The sequence below is a fragment of the Protopterus annectens genome, chromosome 3.part1 (genome assembly GCF_019279795.1).
Source record: "Protopterus annectens isolate FY-2018-M chromosome 3.part1, PAN1.0, whole genome shotgun sequence".
Taxonomy (NCBI): Eukaryota; Metazoa; Chordata; order Ceratodontiformes; family Protopteridae; genus Protopterus; species Protopterus annectens.
Window position 1 is genome coordinate 517,486,231 of NC_056732.1, and position 13,728 is coordinate 517,499,958.

Here is a 13,728-nt window from a genome sequence, read left to right on the forward strand (position 1 = left end):
CAGAGCTCTCCTCTCAGAAGTTGTTAGGAAATGGTAGAGAATGAGAATGTCTTAAGGTAATCTGGATAACTTAAGGAGCACATGATGTTGATTTCTTAAGCATACCCAAGTACATACCAAATATGGTATATTTTATTACTCGTCTGATATGGGATGAGTAGGGGCATCCAATGACTTCCTTGGATCTAAAATATACGTCTCTGATAGCTAGTCTGGCTATATAAAAGGTTTCCTAATAAAAGTGGCCACTTGGTGGTAAAAGGATAGTTTTTAATGAAGGTGCCCAAGTCCCTAATGCGTCAATTTTTGGGGGTGTTTGCCTTACTGTTTCTAGGCACCCTACTTTTTAAAATTTTGAAACATGATTATTGTCCTCCTCCTAAAGTGTAAGCTCCCCTCAGACAGCAAAACTGCTCAGTAAAATACAGCCAGGATGAAAACCTAATTCTAGCCAGACCACCTTTCAACTCGGCTGTTAGAGAAAATGCCTTTTCAAAATTAGGATCTGTGACATAGAATCAGTTACCAGAACAAGTCAGTATTTAAAAAAAACTGAGTTTTTAAAACTTAACTAAAAAAAAACACCTACAAAGGGGAGGTTAAGTCTGCTTGCTTGCTTTCATGAAAATGGATAATGGTTTAATGGTTTGTTAATGCATTTTTCCATACCATATATTAAATAATCATTATGTTATAAGTTCTGCAATGGCAAACTACTAGTATGTATTGAATATATTATGTGCACAGCTCTTCTACACCTTTTAAGCTATCTCTTCACTAAAATCCTTTGTTATACATTTTATAAATTCATAGGTAGTTATTAGGCTTGCAGTAGATAGAACCATTGCAGAGCCTTGCCCAAACTCACAGTTGTCCCCAACCACTGTCTGGTTAAGGGACATGCTCAAGGTCACACAACAGGCAAATGAGGGGTGAGAAAATCAAATCCTGTAACACAAGAATACATCTCACAGCCCTAACCTGCCAGACTAATGCATGTAGAATGCTGGCAATGACCCTGCTGCCTGTTGTTAAATGAGTATTCCATCATTTGAGTTAATTCCCCTCAGTACTCTGATTACAAACTTTATTTACAAAATTAAAACCAGTGCTCTGATTACATTATTACATCATCTATCATAAATATACCAACTCATGTATATTGCTTTCATTGATTTGTTCTGTAAGTTTCTGTAAAACTTTCATGTATATTTTTCTTTTAATACTTTTTCAGTAAAGTTTTGTAACCATTATTTTGAGCCGAGATCATGAATGAGAAGTGCCAGCAGGCAGGTTTAATAACCAGGTTAACAAATGGAAATTCATAAATAAATAGTGTGACAGTGCACGTGGTAGTCTGAGAGTTAGCACACATGATTATGGCTCAAGGTTTTGATTCCTTCAATCTCTATTGGCCTGCTGTGTGACTGAGCAAGTCACTTAGTGAGGCAGTGCACTTGGGTCAGCCCTGAAATAGGAACATGCATCCAGGGTACTTGCCTGCTTAACAAATAAATAAAATAGAATTACAGTAGAAGTATATGTAGTTGGGATAATGACTGAAAAACTCAGCAACCAACTTTATTATCAGAATATTGGAAAAGAGATACAACAACTGGAAAAGGGAAAGAGCAAACTGAACAGAAATAAATGGAATTTGTGGGAATATTATATGCAGTTTAATATTTAAGGATGTTTAAAGGAATGCAAGAACTGAACAATGTATGCAATATAGGACTGAAGACAGGTAAAGTGGGATGTGTAATGTGTGTTAATGGAAAAAATGTTAATACTCTTTATTTTCTTTTCTATTAATGTATCCATTCCTATATTTTAAGTGATAATTTAATAAAAGTGTTAAAATAAATAAATAAACAAAATGGCACTGATCACTTTTGCCATGTGAATTTTTTAGACTATGAAATCTCATTTCTGAGTATATCGGCTGCCTAAGCTAGTTATGAAAATAAAATTGCCAAAGATTCCAAAGACAACCACAAGGCATTCTATAACTATGTCAAGAATCTAAATGGCAATGCTCAGATCTGCTCTGAGATAAAACAGAATGGCATTAAATATACTGATCCCAAGGATATTGCCAATATCCTGGCAGATCCATTCAGTGCCAACTTCACCCCTCTCTCACCCCCTAAATGGCCCATCTCAATACCGGAAGATTGCCAAATTCTGGTAATAACGGCCACACAGGTAAAAAACGCACTCTCCAAAGCTAAGAATACAGCATCCATGGGACCAGATGACATCCCGGGCTGTGTACTACATGAACTACAACATGAACTGGCACCTCACCTAAGTGTCACGTTTAATCATAGCCTCACCTCAGGTTTTTGTGCCCATTGAGTGGCGCAGAGCTACAGTTATCCCACTCCACAAGGGAGGATCCACCTTGGATACCAGAAACTACCGTCTCATCAGTCTGACGAGCCTTATCTGCAAGGCCATGGAGCGTATTATCATGGAACTTATAAACAAAGACATTGGCAACCTTCAAACTTTGTACCCCACCCAGTTTGGGTTCATGAAGGGCCGATCTTGTCTCCTGAACCTAATTGACTTCTTTGAATCAGTCTCCAGAGCCATGGACAAGGGTAAGGTGGTTCACACAGCCTATCTAGACATTGCCAAGGCCTTTGACACCATCCCCCACTCTGGAATCATAGATAAACTTACTAAGCTTGGCATTAATCCCTATGTCACCCAATGGGTTGCTAACTGGCTTACTGATAGAACCCACACTGTAAAAGTAGCCGATTCCAAATCCAGCTCCAGACAAGTGACAAGTGGAGTACCTCAGGGTTCAGTCCTGGGACCGCTCTTGTTTGGCATCTACTTCTCTGAAGTACAGGCCAACACTAAGGGACTCTGGCTAACAAAGTTTGCAGATGACTGCAAACTGGGAGCCATTATTGAATCCTCAAATGATGTGGATACTCTACAAAAGGGCCTTACATAAACAGATGCTTGGTGCCAGAGCCATGGGCTCAAGCTCAATGCCAAGAAATGTATAGTTATCCCCTTTGGGAAAAAACATGTACCCGTGAATTACCAAATAGGTGGCAGTACACTAAACACTTAGGGACACAGGTGGACAGTGGTCTCACCTTCGATAACCACATCGCTACAACAGTCAGGAAATCCTTCTATGTGGCACACCTCATCACTAAGGGCTTTTCATCCAGAAAAAAGGAGGTCATTGTCCCACTGTACTCATCCCTCATTAGATCCATTATAGAATACAATGCCCCGTTTGGTATGTACCTCTCAAGACATCTGAAACAACTGGAAAGGCTGCAGAAATAACTTACTAAAAGAATCACAGGCCTAAAGCAGATGCCCTACGCTAACCACCTTAAAAAACTCCAGCTATACTCTGTCACATATCATCTACTCAGAGGCGATCTCTGCTTAACATACAAGGCCATGTCAAACCCAGAGCTGTTGGACATGCTACACTTAAAGAAATCCAAATCCCTCAGAGCCACACGGTCCAGGGATCTAAACCTTGTCATCACAATAAACAAAACATGCTGGAGGGATAGGTTCCTGACCCAGAGACTCCCCAGACTCTGGAATAGATTGCCTGTACATGTCAAGCAGAGTGCCTCTTTGGCCCTCTTCAAAAGGAACCTTAATGGTTGGATGGGAGAAAGGAAATTTACCCCACGGATCACGCCAGTCACCCTGCTAGACAGGGGTCCAGGGAAGTAAATAGTGTGGGAAGAAATAGCCAGGGAATTGTTATGGCTAGGCTTGTATAGGCCCTAGGGCTGATAGCCTAGTACCAACCTATGAAACTATGAACCTTGGCCAGTACTAACATGGTTTGTAAATAATAAAGTAGTTAGGTTTAGAGGAAAAGTTAAATAAAAACTCAATTCATTTTGGCACATAACAATTTTCACTTGTACTAAAAGTAAACAACTGTCAAAGGTTGAATTTCTATAGGACTTTCCAATGAATTGTCATAAAAGAAAACTTCAGAAGGAAAAAAGCTCTGAGTGCGAGCCAAACACAGGATGAACCAACAAGAGGGGGTGGGAGTGGCGGCTAATACATTCACACTTTGTTGAGAGTAGGGAAGCAAGCTACTGTAGAGAGAGGTTTAGCATGTAACATATGGACATGTGCATGTGCTTTGTTCTGTATTAGCTTTCATGGAGCATGTGCTTGAACTGCTATTATCCATTAGAGAAGATACAGCAGGCTTTCACATAGTTGCAGGGCAGGAGTTAGGACCGGAAGAGAGACCCTGATGGCTGGCTGCACTCCACTACTGGTTCTCGTCCACAGTGATCAACAAGTCAGATGGATCAAGAGAGGGCAGACAGTGGGGAAGAAAAACACAAAAACACAAAAACGCTGATAGAAAGTTATAAGATAATGGCAGAGATATAAAAAGGAGGTAAAGACATTATTTCCATTAGGTGGCTTATTAAAAACATGATACAGAAAACACTTGACTGAAAAGAAGACTAGAATGTAAGCATCACATTATTTTGTAACAGCTATATCAACTGTGTGAATTTAATTCGCATATGAGTAGCTACTATTTCCTCCTGCCATGGCACACTGACCATTCATAATGCTTTTCATTAACGATATAGAAAAAAAGTCTCATCCTGTCTCTTTTATCTTACATAGAATGCTTCTTCTTGCAAGGTACCAGAATCTTGAGGAAAAATATCACTTTTCTTGAGTAACTGACTCCTATACACTAGCAAAAGAATTCAATACCACAGTGAACAGAAATATGAAACTCATTAGATACGTACCTTGTGGCATATTTCTATGGCCGCTACAAATTTTTGTGCTTTCAGATAATTAAAGGCAAGTTTATACCCTGTAAACAAAAAGATAAAAGATGTGTTTATCATGAAATCAGCTCAAGTGGCAGTGGCAAAAATTATTTTTGGTAAAGGGCAATCAGACTGAATCAAAATTGGCAAGCTATTTACTGTATTCATTTCTTTTCTGCTGCTCATCTATTTCATGTCACATACTTGTTACTCACCTTCATGACTAGGACATTGTTGCAGCTCACAGGATATATAAAATACTGAAACTGAACCATGTCAAATTCAATTCTCTCCTGTAATTAATGAGCAATGAGAGCCCAAAAACTGGAGTAGAGGATAGATGGAAAAAGTACTTGAGAGACAGAAACAAAATGGGAAAGTAGTTACATAGGGGGTGTGTTCAGGTTTAAGCAGAAGCTTATTCTGAAGAAGAATTATGCTGAGCGATGGGGGAAGGTCACTGAGCTGTTGGAGAAATTACACCTATCTATAAAAAACTTAACATAACTGCAGATGAATTACTTTGTCACAGCCTTTTCAGTGATCATAATCTATAGATGTTAGTACCTCAGACATTCAGCTGCCCTTTAATTTCTTAAAAATGAATAAGAATTTCTCATCACTCCATCCATTAATTAATTTCCTGATACCCTGCATTATCCTTTACTGAGTTGGAGGAATACTGGGGTGCATCCCAGCAGTCAATCCTCCCTCCAAAATAACAGCATGCTGAAAGAGTCTTTGCCACAACAGTCCACATACAGAATGGAGGAAAGGAAATGTTCATTTTTTAAATATCCTATAAATGTTACTTATACATCACTTTCAGGGCATGAAAAGAAAAAGTGTGTGTGTGTGTGTGTGTGTGTGTGTGTGTGTGTGTGTGTGTGTGTGTGTGTGTGTGTGTGTGTGTGGTACCACAATAGGGTATGCTAGAGGCACATACTCCAGCTGTAAAATAGTGTGCCACAGTGACTGCCCCAATGAAATACAAAGACATGCACACATACACATTTAGAATAAAAAAAAAAGAAAACTATTGCAAGAAAGAATACAACAAAAATAAAGTCTGCATCCACCTCTATCTCACAAGTATAATAATAGGATATAAGTACACAATCTGTATCCTACTACTGTGAAGTCTAAGCATCGGTGATCAGTTACTCTTAGCAAACCACCTGTAGTTTTCCTGGCAATCTCTAATTATATGAATGGAGACTATTAGGAGCTTCAAATATGCAAATATTCAGAGGTAGTATTCTCTTATAGGTATCAGTTTTATTTTAAATTTTGTCCTGAAACCAGACAGAACTGTGGGAAGTTGTAACAGCAGAAACTGCTCACAGCAGAATATAGATTATTTTAAATCTGTTTTACTGTAATTGATGTGTATGTATGTGTGTGTTTGTTTGTGTGTGTGTGTGTGTGTGTGTGTGTGTGTGTGTGTGTGTGTGTGTGTGTGTGTGTGTGTGTGTGTGTGTTGGGGGGGGGGTCCCTGTAGCAACACCATCAGTCTTACAACAACATACATTAATGTAGCTATTTTTGTCACATTTGAGTGACCTCAAGAAGCAAGCAGAAATATATTAGTATGACTGTTATGTTTTTCATTTTTTACTCAATGAGAAATCAAAAACTTACAGAAAGTGGACAGCATTTTTGATAGCAAGTGATATATGAAAGCAAACAGCAGTTACAGGATCATGTCTGAATGATTACAGCTAGTGTTAGTTGGGGATGACACCATCTGTCAAAGATCAACATGGCCATTATATTATGTGATTCCCTCTCAGTCAAAGGTAGTTTATAACGTCATAGAAGGGTACATTCTGCTGGATCACTATGTATGAGATTTGCACCCAAGTACCTTACTAGAAGTTCCTAAACATTTCATTGTGAATTGCCTTTGGGCAACTGACATATGGCCTCTTACACATAGTCAGTAAATCCAGCATATCAAAAGGCTTTTATTGACATATTCTGGCATTATGCCTGGTTTCTGCCTGGGAGCTATTTGACCCCTGTACAAAAGCCTAAGTTAAAACTAATTTGCAGACTACATGTGTAGTAAGTTCTCATTATGTCAAAAGTAAAAACCTTATGTATTTAACCAGAAAAAATATACTTTTTGTTTTCACTTGTAACATGTCATCACTATAATGCCATGTTATCAAGCTACTAAAACTATAGAATCAGATAAAATGGTATACTGCACTGGATGCTCTGAGTTAAGAATTGTAGCCTTTTAGGTGTGCTTTATAGTGGGACATCCTCCTGTCATTAGCTGAAAGTTTTGCAATGAAAATCTCAAAGGGGAATGACATATAGTCTTTCACAGAGAGGTCCCAGTGGTTTTATTTCATTTTACTTTATTGTATGTGTCTTTACTGCCACAGTCTGATATACTGCATTATCTGCTTTTATTGGTGGTGCTGTGATGAACTTCAGGGCACTACAATGAGTGCAAAGATGGCCTAAAATATTTTCTTATTGAGCTGCCAGTACATCAGAAGTAATTATCCTCTGTATTTCACTACAACATACATACATACACATATATATATGTGTGTGTGTGTGTGTGTGTGTGTGTGTGTGTGTGTGTGTGTGTGTGTGTGTGTGTGTGTGTGTGTGTGTGTGTGTGTTTGTTAGATGCTGTGACTACAATGTCATGCTTTCAAGTGTCTAAAGCTCAGGAGTCAAACTTAAATCTAAGCTGCATGGGATGTTCTATGGTTATAACTGCAGCCTTGGGTGTATTTTGTAGATGAATACCTTGTAGTTATTACCTGAATATTCTGTAATGGCATATCAAAGTTTGAAACAGATATAGCTTTTCAAAGCTGGACTCTTTGGTTTTATTTCATGTGTCACTACTGACAGTTTCACTTTTTGCTTTATACTCAGTTGCCATTGTGGATACTGTTGGTGATTTTTGCTTGATAGGCTGAGTACAATAATGGCCTACACTGCTTCATTACTTAGTTGTCATTACAACAATAGTAAAATCCTATTTATTTCTTCTGAATATATTTTTGTCACTGGACTTATAACTCCCCCTTCCAGTTTAGATTCATATGCAATAAACTGCATTACAAGAGGATAAAGTGGTATATATGTCTTTATAACTAAAATGATTACCTAATTGAATTTTTTACATGATATATTATTCTGAGAAAGTGACTATGATACTTCATATGGTTACAGAAAAAGGGCCTTTGTATTAGATACAACCAGTAGTCTTATATAGCCATTTAGATGCTCTGGTTTGCATTTATTCCACACTTAAAATATGTATTTTGCATTTATGCAAGCTGGAGAACTCAATATGCATCATAATCATGTTATAGGTGTGTTTCTATGAAAGGAGAATGAACATAATACTCTTTTATATGAAAAATAGTAATATTTCTGTCATTTTAAATATTATATAAAAATGCATTTATTTTATAAACTCTGAGAAGCATCCCCATATCTGAGATTCTCTTGTCTACTTTTCTTAAGAGCTATTAGGCTGTGCAAATCAAAATGAAAGTGAAATTAAAATGGAGTCATGCCTGTAAATTCATAAAAATATCTTAAGAACAGTAGTAAGATATTGTCATTTGAAGCTGGAATGAAATTCAGACCAGAAAAGCCTATGTATATTGACAAAGTGCAACTTTACAAAACAGCTAAAATAAATGTGTAGCTTTTGGTTTTATCTGCAATAAAACAAAAGCTATCAAAAATAAGCAGATAATGATGGTATGATTTCAGACCTAAAATGAGCGTCTCTGTATGAAAGTGACATTTTCACTGTATGTCTGTACTGGATCAAATGACATTTTTATTATAATTCAAGATGCAACTGTTCCTTTCTCTTCTTTAGTTTAGAAGCACAGTTGTCTAATGGTGCTAGTTGTCTAATTGTGCTTTATATATAACTTATGCCAGCAACATCTTCTGAAAGTTTCATGAAAAAATACTGAACTGTTTCAGAGCTATAGACTTTTAAATACAAAAATACAATACAAATAACCGAACACAGACAGCAGTATTCTGGGGAGCAACCTTCTGAAAAATGTTCTTCAGTTAAAAGATTAAATATGTCAACAGTATTTGCTATTGCATCTTGCACTGTGATGGCATCTTTGTGCATATTTTTAGTCTTGTGTTTTACACAATTCAAGTGGAATTGTTCAGTTTATCAAGGAATATTCTTCAGTAATACAGGCTGTGAAAGTTTACTCAGAAATGAATGCTTTAAAATATGAGGTAAACTGAACAATCATGGGCCAACAGCAGTGAAATGCTGAGCCACATAGGTGCAAAAAAAAGGGCTTTTTCCAAATAACAGGGCATAGGCAATCCATTCCACATAGACGACCATTGTTCATAGGTGTGTACTAGGCTAGTGGCCCTGGAGCCTTTACAAGTTTGCCCAGAGGATTACCCTCCATCGTGCCACCTGACCTTAGTTCCTAGTGCCTCTGTCGAGTAGAGCCACTGGCAGTTTGACAATTAGCCTCTCTGATTTTCAAGTGTACAGATAAAGCATATATTTTTCTACTCTGTCTGGATATTGACATGAATTGATTAAGCTTCCAACTTCCAACAAAACATAAGCCTGTGTCTTGTCTTGATTACATCACTGGTCATTCCATGAAGTTGGTCTAAGAATTTAGAAAGAGTTGTCTTTATTTACTGAATTTTTGCTCTACTCTGCTTCATAAATTCAGAGAACTTACCACTAAGCTTAATCAATTCAGTTATGATCACTATCATAGAAGAGTTTTTCTGGTGACTGATCAACTAGATCATTCCACCTCAGAGATGTTGGCACAACTGCTACTGTTTGTGGGCCATGTGGCAACAGCAACATATTTTTCTTTTCTCTTTTTTTTGTTAGCAGAACTTGCACCTCTCATCTTAAACAAACCCAGCATACTACATGAATTGTGTGTGCTAATTTTACATTAGCAAGTTTTCGGGAAAACATATTTAATTAATTAAATTCACTCATGGGGAAGGGAGGGAGTAGCACAAGAAAACTGTAGCTAGCAGGCTTGCATCTGTACTGTCAAACTATTTGGTTTATATATATGTATGTATGTATGTATATACATATATATATATATATATATATATATATATATATATATATATATATATATATATATATATATATATATATATATATATATATATATTTATAGACATAGATATGTAGATACACACGTACATCATTGTACTTCTTAGGAAATCACTGCCAGTGTGTTTTCTATTTATGCCAGCACTGACCTTTTTTTTTTGGGGGGGGTGAAAATTTCTCTTTTTTCCATGGCTGTGCAACTGTAAAGTTAATATATAAGTAAGGGGATGAAGGGGATGAAATCCTACTCATGGGGATGTAGGTTGGGTCTTGTCTCCTCAGCAAAATTTTTACTTCTGAGTTTTGCTACCTTGAAACCCTGAGCAAGTAATTTGTTTATTTTTTGCATTCCTGTGTTAAGTTATTCATCTCAATAGACTTACACAACTAATAATGTTAAAATAAACTGTTTATAATGTAATAAGTGCAAGTAAATGTGCCCAAATCTGCTTCTAAGTCATTTCACAACTAAGCAATAAATGCTGATTTTCTCAACTTACCAATTGCTGGGTTTGTATTATTGCTATACTTCCATGCCATTTCATACTTAGTTGCTGCATCTTTATATGAATGTTCTGTTTCCATTATGAAGCCCAGGTACTCATACGCTTTGCAACAGGACTGAAAAACATAACATATCATTTCTGCTGATATTCTACAGCACCACTCTCCAGCATATGTGTACAATATATGTATACTGTGAGCTTTCTTTCTTGTCTAACACTAAATCATTTTAATATGGACACTGTAGTCAAAGGTATGAGGGGAAGTACCTGCAAAAGTATTCACTTAACTTGCAGACAAACTGCTGTGCTTGTACAAAGAAAATGAGATTTAAGCTGATATGTGAGTGAAAAGTGAGTTAGTAGGTTTTAATTTAAAGTCTCTTTTATACTTTCAATATATATTACACTTGGAAGTGTTGTATACATTATTCTATGAAAGAATATCACGTAGAAGTTTAAAAAAACACAGTACTACTTTATTGTCTCAGCATACCAAGATTATACTGCCCAAATAAAACTGCAAAACCAGACAGTTCATAGGTTCATAGGTAGGTACTAGGCTATCGGCCCAAGGGCCTACGTAAGCCTAGCCAAAAAGGTTCCTTGGCTTACGCCACCCAAGAATATATCTGTTATTGGTGTGAAATGTTTGACTTGAGCCAGATGACAGAAAGTAAAAACTTGAAAGTGTTGCATTGCTTAGGAATTTCACATCCGGTTACAGTTGGTACTGTTTTCAAACATACTACTGTACCAGAATTATAATATCTTGTTACTGATTAACTTTTATGAGATTCAGAAAAAAATACTGTGCACCATGTACAGGTAACATACAAAAAATAAATAAATAAATAAATGTACAACTAACTATATGATTCAAAGAAAAGCACCTGTGATGAAGGAGACACTTGATTTAAGGCTACCAAGCTATCAGAACCTTCAGAATAAAAGGTCTGAAACTTGAAATTGAATTTGCTATGATAACCTTCTGGATCCCTTAGGGCTCCATGCTGGGTCCTCTTTTGTTCTAATTATTTTAAAATGATTTACCATGGAATCTTCTACAACTTAACTATATCCTTTAAGCAAATACCATCACAAGGGCTTACAACTGGGCTTTGTGCACCTCTGGAAGTGATCTACTACCAATACAAGTTAAAATACTTCAAAAACACAAGTGATATTGTTTGTAACCTCAAAATATATTAAAATGCCTCTGATATCATTATGACTGACCACACAAGTATATTACTGTTAGTTTACCATTACCCATAAATAATTAGGAGTCACTTTATACCATTCTTTATTATTTAGCACACACACAGAAAGTACAGTTGTGTAAGCAACTTACCATAATAGTAGATGTTCAGATAGATGACTGTTGAAGCAGCATACAGCTATATGGGACTTATTCTGTCAAGGATATATGATGCCTCTCCAGTATACTGTTGCTTTTGGGCACTTTCCTTATACACCATATGTCTGTCAGAGCATGAGAACATGTTGGTATAAAGAGGACGTACAGTCGCCAAAATTCCGATTTTTTTTACCTCTAAAAAGGGAGGCTGCAACCAAAAGAAAAAAACATATCTTAAGGCAAAATATATTTACTTATGTAATGCCAGAAACAATGGGTCAAAGGTATCTGGGAACCCACTCCAGTCAAAAGTAAAACAGCAGAGAGACAAACGGGGGGATGGAGGTGTTAGTATTGCAACAGTGATCTATTCAGACACATACTGTTATGTCAAGTTTACTTATTCAACTGTACTATATTCATTATTAGATCACTTTTGCAGTAGCATATATTTATATAGAACAATTGCTAAAGCTTAGTCAGAAAGGGTGGAGGAAACAGGAATAAAGTCCAAAAGCGCCTGTAGAATAGACCTTGTAAATCTTGTTATGGCACTGGAAAAGTAATCAGTTTTATAGAGTGTAGTAAAGTGTGCACAGACGGCAGGTTGCCACTTCTTCAATGGGTCTATATTACATATTCGACAGCTTAGGTTGTCGAAGCTCTAAACATTGACACCTAAGCATCGAAACCTTAAAATCACGAATGGCCATTCTTTCCTCGGGAAAGAATTCGCTAGGCCGTCGCGAAATAAAATAAACTTCTGAACCCAAACATTGTGGGGGGACTTCGCTGCTCATCCCCCAATTTTAATATACCAACTCCGAGATCACTCTACATTGGGGAAAGGGCAAATCCCCAATAACGGCCAAGCAAAATCTTTCCCGAGGAAAGAATTTGCATATGTGGCTGTTTGCGATTTTAAACTTTTGACGCTTAGGTGTCGATAATTAGGCATTCGGCAACCAAAGCTGTCAAACATCTAATAGGAACCCCTCTACAATATGCTGTATAATCTGATCCTTTCCAAAAAAGTCCCAGAATTAGCCACAGCTGTAGCAAAGTGTGCCTTAAAATTAGGGGGGGGGGGCTTTTCCATGGTGAGAATGGAAGAACTAAATAGCTTCAGATAACCAGCTAGACAGGTTTGCTTGGAAGCTGATTGGCCTTTTTCTTATCTTCTGAAATATTTTGTCTTATACAGGTAGCACAGAGTTGTTTGTGGACACTCACATAAGGGAAATGCAGGATTTTCTCTCTAATCTTAAGTTAAGAAAATAAAATAGGTAGCTGAATAGATGTCACTAAAATAAACTTAGAAACCACTTTGGGCATAAACAAAGGATTAATTCTAATATTCACTCTGTCTTTAACAAAGACCAAAAAGGGATAAGCTGAAATGAGGGCTTGCAGGTCAGATACTCTTCTAGCCAAAGATAGAGCAATAAGTAAAGCTATCTTTCAAGTAAGAAACTTTAGGGAAGAGCTAGCTGCACATTCAAATGAGGTAAGGTCAGCTTCTCCAACACAAAATGAAGTTCTCAGGATGGAACCTGCTTTCTAGGTGGTCTAAGATGTAAAACCCTTTTCAAGAATTGCATGATGTGCAACAAAGAAGAAAGGGGAGAATAATGACAGACAAGCAGAAATGGCTAACAGATATAGCTTGATAGAAAATTAAGACAAGCCCTATTTGAGTGATTAACACAGGTAGTGGTGAGTCTCTGCATACCCTGTCTGAGCTGGGTCCTGGTGTCTGCTATGGCATCAATTAAAAATCACTTCTATTTAAATAAGGTTTTCTAGCAGCATATTTTCTAGCCTCCTTTAAAACCCATTGCATACTCTCTGTAAAGAGGTACATAAATGGGATCAGAAGCCTAACATTCAAACAGTCAGGTGTAGGTTGCAAATCTT

At 37.0% G+C, this 13,728-nt stretch overlaps 1 protein-coding gene across 1 annotated transcript in view; it reads right to left on the reverse strand.

Moving 5' to 3' along the window:
• The window catches only part of LOC122798197 (tetratricopeptide repeat protein 21B-like), a 1,733,894-nt gene that overhangs the window by 33,353 nt on the left and 1,686,813 nt on the right, over positions 1-13,728 (reverse strand). Inside the window, exons 27-28 of the mRNA XM_044066946.1 lie at positions 10,449-10,569; positions 4,794-4,861 (exon numbers count right to left, since the gene is read on the reverse strand). Coding sequence (XP_043922881.1) covers positions 4,794-4,861; positions 10,449-10,569 — 189 coding nt within the window. The remainder of the gene's footprint in view (positions 1-4,793; positions 4,862-10,448; positions 10,570-13,728) is intronic.